This window comes from Augochlora pura, chromosome 10 (genome assembly GCF_028453695.1).
Source record: "Augochlora pura isolate Apur16 chromosome 10, APUR_v2.2.1, whole genome shotgun sequence".
Lineage (NCBI taxonomy): Eukaryota > Metazoa > Arthropoda > Insecta > Hymenoptera > Halictidae > Augochlora > Augochlora pura.
In genome coordinates, this window is record NC_135781.1 from 27,725,748 (window position 1) to 27,741,855 (window position 16,108).

The 16,108-nt window shown below is 46.4% G+C and overlaps 3 protein-coding genes across 5 annotated transcripts; 1 reads left to right on the forward strand and 2 right to left on the reverse strand.

Annotated features, from left to right (window-relative positions):
• Window positions 1–48: 48 nt before the first annotated feature.
• On the forward strand, window positions 49–1,253 carry Med11 (mediator complex subunit 11). 2 transcript variants are annotated; one of them, XM_078191731.1, is made up of 4 exons: window positions 49–416; window positions 486–626; window positions 693–810; window positions 973–1,253. In XM_078191731.1, exons 1-4 carry the CDS (start codon window positions 341–343, stop codon window positions 995–997), a joined length of 360 nt encoding a protein of 119 aa, XP_078047857.1. In that variant the 5' UTR covers window positions 49–340; the 3' UTR covers window positions 998–1,253. The 2 variants fall into 2 exon arrangements, with proteins under 2 accessions (XP_078047857.1, XP_078047858.1); XM_078191732.1 differs by having other exon boundaries at window positions 50–416; window positions 693–1,253.
• On the reverse strand, window positions 907–5,725 carry Rtgef (Rho-type guanine nucleotide exchange factor). Of its 2 annotated transcripts, XM_078191690.1 has the most exons (13): window positions 5,597–5,725; window positions 5,144–5,513; window positions 4,943–5,069; window positions 4,692–4,872; window positions 4,415–4,627; window positions 4,146–4,344; window positions 3,842–4,078; window positions 3,703–3,781; window positions 3,514–3,638; window positions 1,792–1,990; window positions 1,511–1,612; window positions 1,336–1,420; window positions 907–1,254 (listed from the first exon to the last, which is right to left on the reverse strand). In XM_078191690.1, the coding sequence occupies exons 2-13, from the start codon at window positions 5,210–5,212 to the stop codon at window positions 1,092–1,094; spliced, it is 1,779 nt and encodes a 592-aa protein (XP_078047816.1). In that variant the 5' UTR covers window positions 5,213–5,513; window positions 5,597–5,725; the 3' UTR covers window positions 907–1,091. The 2 variants fall into 2 exon arrangements, 1 of the variants encoding a protein (XP_078047816.1); XR_013494899.1 differs by lacking the exons at window positions 907–1,254; window positions 1,336–1,420 and having other exon boundaries at window positions 2,340–3,638.
• Window positions 5,726–7,672: 1,947 nt separating this feature from the next.
• On the reverse strand, window positions 7,673–16,071 carry Nau (myogenic-determination protein nautilus). Its single transcript, XM_078192173.1, has 5 exons — window positions 15,306–16,071; window positions 14,222–14,588; window positions 13,239–13,412; window positions 11,064–11,142; window positions 7,673–8,299 (listed from the first exon to the last, which is right to left on the reverse strand). Exons 1-5 carry the CDS (start codon window positions 15,647–15,649, stop codon window positions 8,166–8,168), a joined length of 1,098 nt encoding a protein of 365 aa, XP_078048299.1. The 5' UTR covers window positions 15,650–16,071; the 3' UTR covers window positions 7,673–8,165.
• Between the last annotated feature and the right edge of the window lie 37 nt (window positions 16,072–16,108).

Consider the following 16,108-nt stretch of genomic DNA (forward strand, 5'->3'; position numbering starts at 1 on the left):
TCTATGGTTGGTACAGTACATTTATTATTAATAAAACTGAATATTAATCATAAATGAGTTGTTCAATGATATCGCAGACATTTTTATATCGCAGAAATATTTTTAGCTTGGTCTGCGTAGCTTTACTGTAGTTTTTAAAAGACTGTTTAAGCTATTAAACCGTTTCTGAAGGAAAGAGGGGGAGAATCTTGTTAACCATCGCAACGAATCACACCGCTGTGCTCGTTCCACTTAGTGAGACGATTTGCGTCCACAAGATACGTATTCATTATTTTCTACTCGGATTTGTTGACGTTTGAAATTATTCGATCAAAAAGGGTACAAAAAAGTGCCTTGCATTATGACGCCGCCGATGGAAAGGATACAGACCTTGGAAACTATTGAGAAGGATATTATCGTGTGTTTACAAAGTGCAGGTAAAAACTCTCTTTCGATTCCAAATTTAATGATGTGAAATTGAAAGTGATTAATATTTCATTGTATAGGGCAAGCATTTGTGGAGCTTAGCAAAGAAAAATCTAGTTTAAAGCAAGCAGAGGCACAAACGCAACAATTTTTAAAAACGTTGGGTCACGTCGAATCAAAGTTAAGCGAACAAATCAATTATTTAACTCAAGTTTCGACAGGTAAGAACAGCTCGCTGAACAGCTAACGAAATTTCGACAGATTCTAATTTGCATTATGTTTATTAGGACAACCGCACGAAGGTTCAGGATATGCAAGTCAGAAGGTTTTGCAAATGGCTTGGCATAGGTTAGAACACGCGCGAAGCCGAGTGAACGAACTAGAACGTATAAAAAACAAACCGAGGTGAAAACACGCAACTGTTTCTTCTCGATATAAATTACCTTTTGTTAATTCTTATTTTAAGCTTCATACTTAATTTTTAATATCTAAAGAAAGGTATAAACTTCTTAAAAATATTTATTTACATATGAATCTATGCCTACTGTTGGAAATTTGTGATCTAAGGAACATTCCGGTTGCAAACGCGTAAATCAAGATGGCAGTAAAGAGCACAAATCTGTGACAAAAGTTTGTCTGTGGCTACAAAAAATACGAAAGATATTCCATTCGGTTTGGAGAGAGTGTCAGGGCATCGATCCATCTACAACACCCATGCTTCGCTTCACCGTGGCGGCTAAGGAAAGCCGGGACTTCCTTTCTTCATCCAATTGTTTCGTCAATAGAGACATTTGCGATTGCAAATCGGTCATTTGACTTTTCAGTGTTTTCACTGTTTCCGATAATGTCCTGAAAGCAAAGTAAACGCTCACGACTGATAGTTACAGAACGAGGAATTACATGTTCATAATTCGACTGAAAACGTTTTACCTGTTGCTACAAAAATCCCAGTCTCCTTTGTTGTGCGTCAAAGATGTTCTGTCACGTGTTTTCTGCGATCCGTAATCTAACACCGCTGGAACGCAGATACAATAAACGATACGTCATTATTGCTCATTCGAGATCGACTTGTCTTAAAAAACAATCAATGCGATCGATGACCTACAAGTTGATTCTCCAGAGTGCACAGTGAACCTAGCGTTCACGGTAAGGCAATATGCCTCAATAACCTTCAGTATAATCGCGTCCTCTTCAAATTGTCGTTCATCTAAAATCAGAAGGCATATTACTATTCGTGCCAACAGTTAACAGTATTCCCTCCTTACAGCTGATGTAGTTATGTGAAATATTTGGATTTCTTATGCAGATATAATTGTTAAAAAAGATCCTGTACAAGGGAGGGAATACTATAGGCCGTTTCGGAGATTTGAAATCTTGGATTCGTACTGCACGGTCGTGGTGCACGTGATAAATCCAAACTCGGATCGGTTTTACCAAATGCCCTGAAAGCGTAGAGTGGAGGAGCTGGACGTAACGAAGCGATGCACCAAGCTGTTCTAATTCCTAAAGGTGGACACTGTTCCGCAATCGATCGTTGATGTTGCGGTTGTGGTTGCGGTTGTTGTTTCCCATTCTGCTGACTCACCTATTGTATCATAGGCAACAAGCGTTACACAAATGAGACATAGTATATGATTAACATGATATTACAAACTCGTAAGCTTCGTTGCGTCAATACTCTCCACAAATATACACAAAATCGCAAATCGATCGATTGACTCGACTATACAAGTTGAGTCGCTGTTTTGGAATGGTACAACGTATTAGAAAAGCGAAAGCTTGCTTCACACAACATGGCTGTGGTGAAACTGAAGCATACGCTCGTTACATAAGAGTACAGTATCTAGAATTAGTAAGTCAAAAAACGGGTGAAGATGTTAACTGAACGAATAAAAAAAAGAAGAAGAGAAAACAGCCATGCCATGGAAGCTTGCCTTGATCCGTGCATCCAGAAAACGGTATTGACTTCTTCAACCACCAATGAGCGTACAGCCCCGACGTATAGACTTGACTGGGTTCCCCGTAGTCATGTTTCGCGTTCAGTTGGATCGGCTTTCTCCCGACTTTTTTGATAATGGTCTGATGTGCGTACGGTATCGGTTGCGTAAACCTTTTTTGCGTTGGATGCGCTGGCTTGTCCGGACACGTATCGACCACGTCCTCCTCAATTTGTACTTCGTTTACGTTGATCACCGGTTTGGAGACCTTGCAGATCGAAGAGTTCGAGGCGTGGTCTGCGTTTCTCGACAAGTCGGATAAGTGTGCGCTATCTCTAGGTGTCGAGTCGAACGGCGACGTGCAAATACACTGATGCTCAAACTTATTCTCATCATTTTCGCTTTCGTAGAAAGTTTGTCTCCCAGGTACGCTGGCGTGATACTTGTTAACGATACAAGATTTACAAGAATTCACCTCGGATGAGTTCAGACGATAACATTCGACCATTCCCGAGTCTGAAGAATGAACGCTAGATCTACCGTGAGTTTCGCGCACAGGGTTGCAACGATGCTCATGATCCTTGGTATTCGTCCCATCGGACTGCTCTTGGACGAGAGTGTTGCTCGTCGAAAATGTAGCATCTAACATGTGTTTTCTTGCAATGCCAGGTCGCTTTCGATGAAGGTCACGAATGCTCAATAAGGACAATAGAGGACGCGTTTCGCAGTTGGCAAAGTTTCCTGTACCATCAGCAACCGCGCTAACGGGCAAACTTTTACTGGATTCACTAGGACTGTTATGATCTGATGCAAATTCCGTCAAAGTCGAGCTGTTCGTTATGCCTACGGTGCTAAGGTCCAAATCGCCCAACGCATACTTCACCTCGAGGGTCAAGGTAGATTTACGCAACGTTGTCGGTTCATCAATTTCCTTCACTTCTAAAGAAGCCGTATCCGAATTTCTCGATGAACATTCATCGCTGCTTTGAAGTGGATGCAACGTATAGGTCGTTATGTTAACCCTTCGCAATTTTACACTACTTAAATCTGGTTTCAAAACGTACTGCACGTACAACAACTTCTTGAGTAGTTCGGCGCGAATTAATTTTCTCTTTACCAGCTTCGCGAAATACCTCGAGAGACGCGTGTATGGAGGTAGATTACAACTCACACGTGACGCTGTCGACGGTGATTTTACAAGATTGCTGGTCGTTTGTTCTTGTACTAAAAATTCGATCCATCGTTGTCGGTCTTCTTTGGTTGTGCAGAGCACATGGATACTTTCGATCATCGGTCCTACGGGAAAACACAAATGAGAAAAATATCGCTTGGAAAAGACTTCTCCTAGAGTTCATCCTACCTGTAATTTCAAAAGCGTTTCTAATTTCTTCGCTATCTTCTGTTGGAATGATATTAATGCCAGTTAAGGGAAGTTTTCCCTAAAAACAAGTACGCTTTATATGTAACAGTAGATGCAATGGTAGATTCTCCGAAAATACCTCGTAAACGAAAGAACTCATTCTTGGACTTGCGCTAAGCACCAACAAGGTCGTAGGGAAAAGGACAAAGTATCTGTCCCGACGATCCAATCCGGTTGTTCCACTTGCTAAAGTTACAGCCCCAACATAGAGAATTTCTCCTAAAGAGCTTAGTTCTTCTCCCTCCCATCCCTTAATACCACTGGTTAATACTTGTAGGGCTAGTTCACGTTGTTTTCGAATGGACGCGCATCGTTCCTATAGAATAATTTGACAAATAAAGTAATAAGGACCTAATTCATAGACTGTAATTTAGCCAACGTACCGCAATTTCCCTATATACAGATATAGCGCGCTGGGTATCACCTCTATCAGGATGATTTTTCTCCATGTACCTTTCCAATTCTTGAAGCATAGCAGAATATTTGTCCAATCTTCGAAAAGGTTTACTTAGGCCAGTAGTTAATACTAAAATTCCAGGTGATATCGCTCCACTGTGCTCCATAAATTCGTTCAATTCATCTCTAAAACATCGTACAGTAATTATTTCCTTACATAAGCGAGTATAATGAGGAGACCGGAGTCATGCTATACCTGTAGCGATCTAAAATGCAGACAGCTCTTGGATGATTTGCGCAATATGTAGCGTGAATGGACTTCAGTTTAGGTGCTAGGGTTAAGAAGAGATTGCCGACTCTCGAAGAACCCTGTGCTATAGCTGTCTCTAGGCTGATGAGTAATCTTTGATGGGCATCCAAAATTTCATGTACATTGCTCAAAAGTTGCTTGTACTCCTCTTTGGTCAATCTGTGCGTCCAATCATTAAAAATTATAGTTAGCAAATTTTAATTAATACATTAATTATACCTACATGTTTGCTGATTCTAAGGGAAGTAAAAAATTATTGGTCAGGCCTTGTAGTTCAACCACGTTCACCCTTTCAGAGTCCAATATATCCTTTAATACAATGTCACGGTTTAGCTTTTGATGTACAGGTGATTCCTGCACTGTTTTTTCTGGAGACATTTTTGAGAGAGTAGTGGGTCCACTGTCTTAAGAGCATAAAATCATGATAACAAGTTGCAAAAAAGAAACATTTGGTGCTAGTCATTAAAATGATACCTGATGCTCTGCATTCTTTCACATAATTTGATGGAAACCATCCTGTTTTATCGTTCAATGTACCTTCCCACCAACCTTCATCATCTGTTTGAGTTATCATAATCGTATCACCTTTTTTAAAACAAAGCTGCAAAACAAAGTAACAATGATGATAATATCGTGAGGTAATCACCGTTGTACGATAAACCATTGCAAACCCACCTCGTCATTGTTTTTTCCTTTGAAGGAATAAAGTGCGGTCACAAACTTTGGCGCGTCGAGCTTCGACATAGTTGTTGACTTGATACGGCCAAAATCGAGAAATACTTCGAGAGGTTCGTTATTCTACTTTTTTTAAAACTCAAAAACGTGATCTAGAAGAACGACCTTCGGCACAGTATTCTGCGCCCGCGTTCGTCATACGCGCAAATTATCAAAAAATTGAATTCCACTGTGTTATATTCTTCAGCTATCGTGTTATAAGTTCTGCATCCGCTGGTTTCCGTTGTACGTTCGACTTGCTGCGCTGAGCCATACGTTTCTCACTGGTCGTGTAGTTTAATTGTACTCGATCGCGTATAACGAATCGTCACTAGATCAAATTGGAAAATCCGAAATTAGCTGAGGATGATGTTAGATACAACAGTCGTACGAGGAATCGTACAGGTTACATACTTTGATGTACAGATGCCTGTGACATCTCAGCAGGCAGAGCTATTTATAAACATATCCTATAGGTATAGGTTAGTCACTCGCAAGGATGAATACTACATGCAGCAGAGGCTCGTGCACTGGAAGTTTTCCTCTAATAAATGAGTACCGCGCGCCATCTGACATTGAACACCAAATCCTAAATGGATTAATTCTGACTATATAATATAGATGGCATCGCCCCCAAATGATCAAATTCATCGTGAAATAATTTCTACTTTCAGTTAGTAGATGACACCACTTGTATTTTCCAAGTGAACTAATCTGTTGATAAATTGAACATGCAATTTGAACGTTTCTCCACGGGAATAATTGGCGCTATACGGACTCGAAACAAAGTTTTTTGGATTCGTCAGAAGAGGCACCGCTATCGTCTCCATAGAAATCGATCGTGTTAGATTTGGCATTGTTTCTTATTGCTAAAGCGGCTAGATACACCTATTATCGATATTTATAATAATCATTACACTCTCTTTGTATGATATAGATACAGGGGATTTTTCCAAATTCTAGGAAAAATCTTAGGATTTCTGAATCCTCAAAATTTTTTTTAATCTGTATTATCAACTATTTTGAGACCTGGATTATTAATATTCAGGTACCAGGATCGAATATCTTTACGTTCATTTTACATAAGGAGGGGTAGAGAAGATAAAGAGATTCGCGCAGTTTTTCGCGTTATTTGCAAGCTCTTCGAGAAAACAGTAGATGGCAGAACGGGTTCCTTAATTGGGTGCCGATTGCTTTTATCAGAAGACTATCCAGCGTCGGGTATCGGTTGCAGCCGAAGAAATCATTGTTCAATGTTTCCGATATCATATGATATTTTATGCATTTTTAGGATCTTGTCTTGCTGTTGCAAGTTAAATGTAGAGTAGCAGGTGTGACAAGGATAATAAAATGAATGATTTGTTGTTCGCTGGAATTGCGATTTAAAGTCACGCGTTTCAGGGGTAGCTGCAAAATATACACCGGTGGCGTCGAAGCATGTCGCGTGGCGGCCCGTTCTAGAGACGTTCGTCGACTCAAAGTGCCGAGAATTTTGACGGGTCAGTAACTCCGAAAATATTTATGTCGTCCCCTACTATTCTTACTCCCGCGACATGGATATTTTCGGCTAATGTCGAGCAACCCTGGCTGCCGAACACCAAACTGTTTTCAAGCTTTTCCTTTAATTGCTGCGATCTGCCTTCAAAGAGACAGCCGACTGGCAAAGCCCAACATCGCGAAAAGAGAACCGAGACGATCAAGATGTCGATTGCATGATCAATGATCGGGAAGACGTCTCTTAACGGCTGAACCGTTCATGTACATCCCCTCGAGTGGTGCTCGCCCCTTCAGATCGTCCGGTACGTGACATAATCGTTTCCTCCGCGATTCCTAAAAACAGAGAAACAGAAATGACTTCTGGAAAAGGGAGTCGGATAAAGGTCGGAGGGTGTTTCGTTTCGGAAATAAGAGGACAGAGGCAGATGCACGGATGCGTGTCCCACGGGACACCATAGGCCGTGGGACATCGCGTCAATTATGTAGTTGTCTCGAAGACGTGCCGATGTTCCAACGATGGGATCGCGGCGTTGCTGTATTAACTTTACCAACTGTCAAATTTACAGGCCCAGAAAAAGTCTGTAGCTTCCTGTGTTGATCTTTTGGTCGTGCCGCTTCGCCGCACGTCTTGAGGCGGTGTCGACTGTTTTCAGATAGCAACCATAAATTGACTGGGTCTCCAGCTGTCTCCGCGATCGAACCGTTTAGCCATTAGGGACTGAGAAAACGAGGGCAGGACAAGCTACTTAGCAAGTAATCTACGAACATACTATTCGGGGACTCTTCTCCATTTAACTCTGGTGGGGTAGGCACAAGTTATCGATGGCCAGACTTGGAAGTTTTTTGATATGGAGGGCTTGCTACCCATACACTGATTTCATCGACTTTACAATTTTCTTCAGCCTCCGGCAATCCGTCTAAACAGCTGTTTGGATAGGTTTCAAGGCAGCGACAGTCGAGTGAAACTAACACAGAAAATAAGAGAATCTCGGCGAGCTTTAGTGTTCTTTATTGTCGCATAGCGCGATGAGACGTTCTCGTTAATATGTATACGTGCACGCGTCCGCAACCAGCCAAAAATATGGGCCAGATTTCTCCAAGGTAGATATTGCACCAAAAAGATGAGACAAAGCTTATTCTCCCACTTCATTATTCACAAACGCGGGATCCGTACTATTGGGCGGGCAGTGTGCACATAATACGCGGTCGAATCATAAAATGCGATGGTAGGATCTTCCCGCTCGTTCGCGGGAAATTTTCTCGCTCGTAACGCGCGCTTTGACCCGCGACGTTTCTCTGGAGAGAACCGGACTAGGTCTCCAGAGGGACCGGAAGTAGTTCGGTGAGGTAACGAGACTCGTACGAATTGAACGTCAAAGAGATTTCGTCGGGGCTCAGGTCTAGGAACTTGATATCCAGTCGGCGAATCCAGCGGCGAGATCCAGAAGAGTCCTTCGATGGATCTTGATACTGTCTTCCTGGTTTCTCAGTGATGGCAAGAATGTTGGTGCGGCTCGGCGATCGGGCGCGACGGATCGTTGATGCTCTGCACGATCATGTTCAGACGATCCAAGCTGCTTCCAGTGACCTGGGCGGGATGAAGCTCCGCTTGCTCGAATCCTGCGAACAGATGCGCGTGAACTTTTATTATCCAGATTCGACCAGCAATCGCTTCCAATTCCTTGTCGCTCTTTTGGAAATCATCCAAACTATCGATCCGTGGAAGAACGACCATGAACGCGTACCAGCGAATCGCGGTTGCCTCTGATTTACGAATCGCATCTCCGACACGATATTTCTCCGGCCGTGACGTGTCCAGGAAAAGCTACACGCGCGGCCGGCTGCCAAACCCGTGCAATTTTCGACCAGAGATATCGAGCAAAAATCAATGATTCGGATGTATACACATTGTAAGCGAATTTGCTATCCCGAAAATCGAGATGCATACGTTCATCGAAACTCAAAAGTCTATATGTATATGGTAGATTCAGACACAGATGCTTAGTAATTACTGGAGAATCGGCGGAACACGGTCTCGTCGGAACACCGGAACGTTTAAATCGCAACCGAAATCTCTGGCGAGAGTAAATCGAGGCGACTTAATTGCGCTGCTCTGTCTTCAAAGAACGCGGTGTATTGCGATTCGTTGGTACCGGATCTGTCCCCTTGGAACACAAAGAACCTTTGATTCGGTCTCATTAACGAGAGGCGGACGCGCGACGGCGACGGCGTCCCGATCGTGCAGCACCGACGGGAAAAGCGGACCCCCATCGGCCCTGCTGGCTACAAGTTGTCAGCCTCCCTAGGAGGTTGCTTAGCTGATTGCGCGTGCACGCGTCCCGTTGCACTCCGGACGCGAGAGGCCGAGAAAATCGAAAAATATAGGGAATAGTGGACACGCGGATTTAGACGAGGCTGAAGAGAAAGAGATGGAAAGAGACGAAGAGGGTAGACCTCAGGAGGAAAATCAGCCAAGCGACGGAGCGGTCGGGATTTTCGAGAGACATTTACGAATATCTGGATGCAGTAAAGTATGTATTTTGGCCGCGACTTCGGTTGCATTTAAACGCGCATTGCGCTCCGTCGGCAAAAGGATGATCCGACGACGATGCGTCATACTAATGTACCGTGGCAATATATGGCACTTTCGAGCGGTTCGAGTTTTCTCGTCTTTCAACGATCCTCTGATTCGCATTGCTACAAATGTCCGCTTCGTACACGCGGCTAAAACTCTCGCCCGGTGATCTCGATCCAAGGATTGATCGAGGAGGAAAAACAGCGGCGATCTTACAGTCAGAAATCTGATTCTTTGTAACTGTTGTTGCAGCCCCGATCGTACGTTTCCCGTTGCAGGATCATAGAACGCGTCCTTTTGAGACATGGTCGACTAAATGGGACGCAACCGCGGGGCATTAATTAAAATGATCAGAGCCTACGTTAGTGGGGTTACGGTTCGGTAAATCGCTTGGCACCGTCGCGACACCGGAGGAGCTTGCTCCTCGCAGCCGCGGCCGCGTCTATTCCTACGGAGAAGCTAACGTCGCCTTTTTCCTCTCACAGACTCTGCTTCCGACTCGCCGAGGCGGAGGCGTAGCGGTGCGATTGTGAATTATAGACCAGTACCTCGCTCCTCTATTTATCAGTGCTCGGGTTTGCTCCCGCGATGCGCTCTTGTCTACCCGCATCGAAGATCGTCGCGTCTCGGTCGTCGCGGCGCGGATAGGTGGCGATATGTTAGGGTGGCGAACACGGCGAAGACGGCACGCGCCGCTAGCTCCCTATCACTGTTTCCTTTTCCCCCTTCTGAATTATGTGCTACGCTCGCCGATCGCTAGGTATTCATTAACGTTAACGAATCCCGAGTTATTTTAACGGCCGAGATTTCACGATTCCGAAGCCAAGACCAGCCCCGAGGGGATTCGAGGCGAGCAACGGCATTGTAACCCGTGTACGTCCGATGGTCTTTGTCCGATCGGTGTCATCGATGCTGCTCGTTTGAGCATTCGGCCGGCTCCCGATCATCCCGCGCGAGTCTGCGTGCTATCCGGATGGGCGAACGGACACGGCTGCTCGTCTATTTTCAGAATGTAGGCCAATTAATTCCGCCGCATTTTCGGTACAGCTCGGAAAAACGAGAAATTTTACGAATGTCGCGCGAAAATAGCAAGAAACAAGAAGCTGAATCGACGGCAGTCGGCGCGACGAGCCGTGGCCTATGCTGTTCGACGAGAAGAGACAATATAACGGTGAAGATACATGGTCGTTCCGGTCCCGTCGGGTCTGTCTCGTGTTCCTCGCGAGAAGAAGAACTCTTCGTGTTTCACCGAAGGTGGTAGCATCGCTTGCTATCCGCTTGACGCCTGACTGGTCGCGACTCGTGACTCGTGACTCGTGACGCGTGCCGCCGCGGCGGTAAGCTCGTCTCGCGTCTCCCCATCTCGCTTCTAGAGTACCGACGCCGAGGGGCCGAGAGGGTGACGCGGGTAGAAGCAGCCACTCCTCCGTGGAGATGAGATCGTTGCATCTCGGAAGCTCACGGGTGGGCTATCTATAGCAGCGAGTGTAACCGAATAGAAGCCGAGTGTCACTCAAGGGTGACAAAACTCATTAATACCGATCTGCTTAATGCTGCGTCTCGTGTCTGGCATTAATCTACTTAAAAATATCAGTATCAAGAGCAATCCGGTGTTTTGGAAACGCTGACGAAGAAGGGCCGGTCGATGCGTCCGTCGCTGCCTCCTTAATAGACGATACCGTCTATCCGTCTCGTCTTGCCTAGCCTCGGCACGTCTCACCTCACCTCGCATCGTCCCGCCTCGACTCGAGCACGCGTTATTTCGCGAACGTTAGTTTAGATTCCACCGATGGCCTCTCGTTCACTCACCGTTGATAGGCTGAAATCTTGCCAGGGGATCTGAGAACTGCCTGAGCCTCTCCGTGACATATCGCGACGAGTCCGCGCCCTGCAAACGAAAGCAATCTTGTTTTGATTTGCGAAATGTTGGAAGATCGGGAGACGGAACCAGGAGAGAGCAGGGATGGGAGATGGGAGAGATGGGAAACGGGAAACGAGGGACACGCGCGGTGTCGCGGCTCGTTCGTTTCGATCGCTCGCGAAATGTAGGTCAATCGTGGCGTTCGGCAAGGGACTCGCGCAATCCTAGTCTGCCGAGGAGTGGTTGGAGAGCCCGTGGAATGGGAAAGAAGCCTGGTAGGGGGATGAAACGAATGCATGGAAAGTGCGCGCGGCTCCACGCTCCTAGCGCGGAAATTTGGAAAAATCAGGAGCGCGCAGCCATCTGAACGCAGAGTCCGCGCACTCGGAGAACCAAGGGTGCGATCAGAAGCCAGGGGATCATCGCGATCCCCCAGTCTCCGGAATGCTGATCGGCGTCGAGTTCTCTGATCCCTTTCGCCTTCTTTCCCTCATTCATTCCTCCACTCTGCAGGCCACTAAACACTGCGTACACATTTTATCCGAGTCGAGTTCCTTTATTTGTCGTGGCGCATCTATATGCGGTGTCGTGGCCAACTATTCTCGGAGTGAAAGCAGTTCCTCGCAGCACTTACCGCGGCCTGGCAGCGGCGAGGCAGCGGCAAGGCAATGGCAAGGTACACGCACATCCACGCGTGCAACTTACGAGACTACCGGTATCGCGGGAAAAGATACATTTCGATCGAGAGAGTGCAGAGGAATCGAGCTTAAACACAGGAGGAAGCTAGTTGCTTGGACTCTAAACAAGAAAAACCAGCAGTTAAAACTTTAGTACATCCTTGATAGGTGGGAGGATCGATTTCTGTTTGAAAGATAAATAGCATCGCCTACAAAAACAGGCACATAGCATAAACTTGGACATCTCAGAAACACATTAAAAATATTATGTAATCGGCACGAAACTATGTAGCGAAATCGAAACGGTTCTAGATAAATCTCGTCGTTATCGAAGCAGTTGCCGATGAACTCACATCAATGGATAATAACGAACTTATAACATCTCTGAAAAAATGGCATCGTGCTAGGTCAGAATAGATGCTTCCCAGTTCGCTGACCGAGGGTTGACAGAAATTTTCCACTGAAGCGATTTCGAGAACCAGGGAAAGGGCACCTTGGTCCGGCGAGGCCCGAGAAGCTTTTATCGTTAAGTAGGATACCGTTGACGAGTCATACTAAGACTCCGGTTTAAACGAGCGCGATGTTTGCTCTGGAAGATGGCTCGGTGCCCTCGATATCGGTCTGGTCTTCTCGAGCTGGATTATAGCGCGGCCACCGTGTTTCACGATGCAAAAATATTCGTCTAAGCGATGCTTCGTTGGGAAAAGAATATTTGATCATGAACGAAGAGTAACGAGGAGGCTTGATCGCGGACCGATCTTGTTTCAAAACGATCGAAAGGACGGCGTATCACGCCGGCCCGAATCGATGTTCGTCGCGGGGCGTATATTTAGAGAACAGTCCACGATCCGACTGGTTTATGCGAAAGGCCAGGCAAATATATTTCATTGTATAATCCCCTCGAGAGAAGTGTCTCTCCTAGCCCTGATCCGAGGCTTTCGTGTCGGCGCGACGGGATTCCGAGATTCCGAGATTTCGTTTCCGGAGCGGATTCGCTTAAAAGTCTCGCAAAAACCGTATGATACATGCGCCTCTGTCGATGCACGTGTTGGACACGTGTTCGACCGACCTCGAACAATCCCTCGGAATTAATACGGCCCGTCGGTTTTTCGACGGTCAGCGAGCGACGGGGAACGGAACGCATCGTAACTACGGCCCGCGCGGTACAGAAGCGGAACGCACACAGACGGGATAGAGAGAGCATCCAGAACGATAACAAACCACTCGCTCGTCATAGTTTCGAGATTTCTGACACGCGTGGGAATACGGTATCGGAAACCGATATCAACTGGTCGCCCAGCGACACGAGTAGCTACTCCGCCGACAGGAACGACCTCCTCTTGGTTCGCGCGCTCTGCCGTCTAGCCTTGGCGCGCGTCGATGCAGGATATCGTGGATCGTCCCGCATTTTCCGCAGCCGTAAAGAGGTCGGCCGCGTTTACGTACCGCGTTCTCGGCGAACCCGTGGTGATCCTGCGTTCCCGAGCTTCCGTTCGCCTGCAGCAACGCTTCCAGCCCCTCGATATACTCGATCGCGTTCCGTAGGATCTCCACCTTTGGCAGCCGCTGATTCGGATTGTTGCTAGTCCTCCTCTTGAGAACCTCGAACGCCTCGTTCACCTGTAAACCCTATAGTTAGCTCGCTGTAAATACCAATTGGAGAAACGGTACCGGAAAACGTTTTCGGAAATCCAAACATCGAACGAGAATTATCTTCTTCCGTCGTTACGGATGTTGGTTTTAATACCGTTTTATAAATTCGCAATGTATTGATCGGCAAACACTACGGCTTTAAAAATACAGCGAGTTAATCATGTAGGAGTAATTGTAGCTCCATTGGATACAGAAAACTTCCCGATAGCAATCTGTCTCACAGCGATTAAGCGTCATGTTCACCTGGCATCCTTATCCTCACCGATGAAACGCATCTAAACTGGGAAAGCTTTCGTTTCTATCTCTTCTCCTGCCACCTATAATACGCATAGGCAATAAAGCATCAATACAAATGAACTCGTCATGTCGCTTAATAGAGGCGAATAACTAGAAGCGCCTCTAATTATTAAAATATAACTGACGAACAATATGTTGTCAAATCCTTTTTGCATTTGTACATGTCGAGAGTTAGCTGATTACTACTGTAACAAGTAGTACGCGCACGTTGTTTCAACGCCGGGATCATCGCCCGCACAGTTGGTTAGCCTAGTCGAGGGTTGAATTCGTTTTTGCCTACGCCAACCGAGGCGACAATTTTTCTCGTTAACTGACACTTTATAGTCATTTGATTCGTATATAAAATACGCGCGGTCGCTACAAGCTAAACAAACTTTCGTTGTTACCTTTTGCATAAGCGATTCGATGTTTGTACGCGAACCTTTCACAGTACCTAATGAGTCCAGAAAACGAGCGACTTGGATAGCTCGAGTACTAACCTTTCTCAAACGCCTTCTTTCCCGCAGTGTAGCCGCTTTTCTACGATCCACGGTGACGGTTTTCTTTTTGCAAGCTTTGCAAGCCCAGAGAAGGCATCTGCGAGGTCCGTGGCTCGAGGTTGCGGCATCTAACGCAGCGTGGGGATGCGGCACGTGCTCGGTCTCGTTCCTCTCGTTCTTCTCATTCTTCTCATTCGTTTCGTGGCCCCTCTGTGTCGCTTCACCGGATCGTTTCGGCTCGTTCGATTCGTTCGCTTCGTTGCTCTCCTCTGCCTCGATCGAGACCGACTCGAAATCGGCGGAAGCATCTGCGGACGCCACCGACGATCCGTCGTCAGAGTCCAAGGCATACGGAGACGACTGCGACCTGTGTGAACCAAATGTTCAACATCATTCTCTGTTCTCTATGATCACGCTCTTCGTTATTATCTTTGCTAAGGCATAGGCATAGTCGTTGATTTGTCGCAACGTTTTATTCTCTTGTGAACGCCATTTTGATTAGCCTCGTCAATCTGACAATATGTATTCTCTCAATCGCAGCATAAATATCGCGAAGCGGAATAACTTTAAGAGAGATGACAACTTTAGTAGTTGACAGCTTTCGAGAGAAGAACAACCTTATAATATAAACTATAGGGTTTCACGTTTGTTGGTAAATATCTGGAAAAATGATGAGCCGGAAATGGGATAAGTGAAAAAGAGATGAGAAAAAAGGTTCGCGTAACAGAGGTTTGGTGAACGGATCCGACGCGATTGGACTAGTTCCAGGTGGTCGGAAGAACACGATCCCCGTCGTCTACCTTGATCGTTGCGACGAGAGACAGGGAGAAAACGAACGTTAGGTACAACGCGAAAATGGCTTAATGCGCTGTAAATCCATCCGCGCGTATCTCGTTGGAATAACGACAGCACTCGGTTACAAGAAACCACGACGCGAAGACCAGCTGGACGAAATATACACGTTGTTCCATAGGATCCACTGGATGAAAAATTTCCTTGAGAACTGCCGAGCGCAGACTCTGCTACTTTCTTTGCGCAGATTTTAACGAAGAAAACATGCTCTATAGAACACGAAGACGCTTACCCGAGACGATGCTCGTATCGGTAGCGCTGCGAGCTCGTTGACTCTAGTGTCGAGACGTTCTCCGCCGTCTCGACGATGCTTCTGCCGTCCCCCTGGCCTAGGGTTCTCTCGGACATGTATTCTTGCAGGTAGTCAATCGTCGGACTCTCGTCGGAGGCGTAAACGCGACGGCGCCGGTGATGATGGTAGCGGTGATGATGTCGATGTTGGTGGTATCGGTCATGGTAGCGGTGACCGTGGTTGGGCTGTTGTCTTAGCTGCAGCTGATGGTGTCGAAAAGCGTCGTAGGACGGCCTGCCAGCAGCTTGACACGCGTAGGACACCGCGTTCGTTACGAGCGTCATCTTGACAACTTTTGTATTTTCCGCACAAGTTCCTTACCAATTCGGTCTCCGAAAAACGAATGGAAAGAGCGGAAAAAAACTCCTCGAAACTGCTTTGAACTTCGTTCGACAAGCGATCCACGATCGAAGGTTCGGTCGATCATGCCGAGAACAACGCGGCGCGCATCGCGATCGGTTCGATACGAAATCGGATTTTATCAAATCGCAAAACTTCTGATTTACAAATCAGGTTAATTCGGAAAAATTAGATCGAGACGACCGCGATGGATAAAGAGAATCGTGGACCGAAGCAAAGTCTCGGAGGAGATTGAAACTGCGGACTTTCTAAGAGCCGGCGCGCGCGATACGAAAGCGTGCGCGAGTGCGAGCCGCAAGCTCGTACGCGCTCGTCGACGCTCGTAGCTACTCGCTCGTCACCGACGATCGCTCGTTCGCCGAAACGCACGCGTAGTCCACGCC

Excerpts from the sequence above, each read along its gene's own strand:
- Nau (XM_078192173.1), bottom strand. The coding sequence starts at position 15,649 with ATGACGCTCGTAACGAACGCGGTGTCCTACGCGTGTCAAGCTGCTGGC. Across the intron at positions 11,143-13,238 it reads ACGGGTTCGCCGAGAACGCG|GGCGCGGACTCGTCGCGATA; the intron begins GTACGTAAACGC and ends TTTCGTTTGCAG. Across the intron at positions 8,300-11,063 it reads AAGATTTCAGCCTATCAACG|GATTCGAGCAAGCGGAGCTT; the intron begins GTGAGTGAACGA and ends ATCTGTTCGCAG.
- Med11 (XM_078191731.1), top strand. The coding sequence starts at position 341 with ATGACGCCGCCGATGGAAAGGATACAGACCTTGGAAACTATTGAGAAG. Across the intron at positions 417-485 it reads CGTGTGTTTACAAAGTGCAG|GGCAAGCATTTGTGGAGCTT; the intron begins GTAAAAACTCTC and ends TTCATTGTATAG. Across the intron at positions 627-692 it reads TTTAACTCAAGTTTCGACAG|GACAACCGCACGAAGGTTCA; the intron begins GTAAGAACAGCT and ends TATGTTTATTAG.
- Rtgef (XM_078191690.1), bottom strand. The coding sequence starts at position 5,212 with ATGTCGAAGCTCGACGCGCCAAAGTTTGTGACCGCACTTTATTCCTTC. Across the intron at positions 4,628-4,691 it reads CCCTTAGAATCAGCAAACAT|ATTGACCAAAGAGGAGTACA; the intron begins GTAGGTATAATT and ends TTGGACGCACAG. Across the intron at positions 1,421-1,510 it reads GCACTCTGGAGAATCAACTT|CGGTGTTAGATTACGGATCG; the intron begins GTAGGTCATCGA and ends TCTGCGTTCCAG.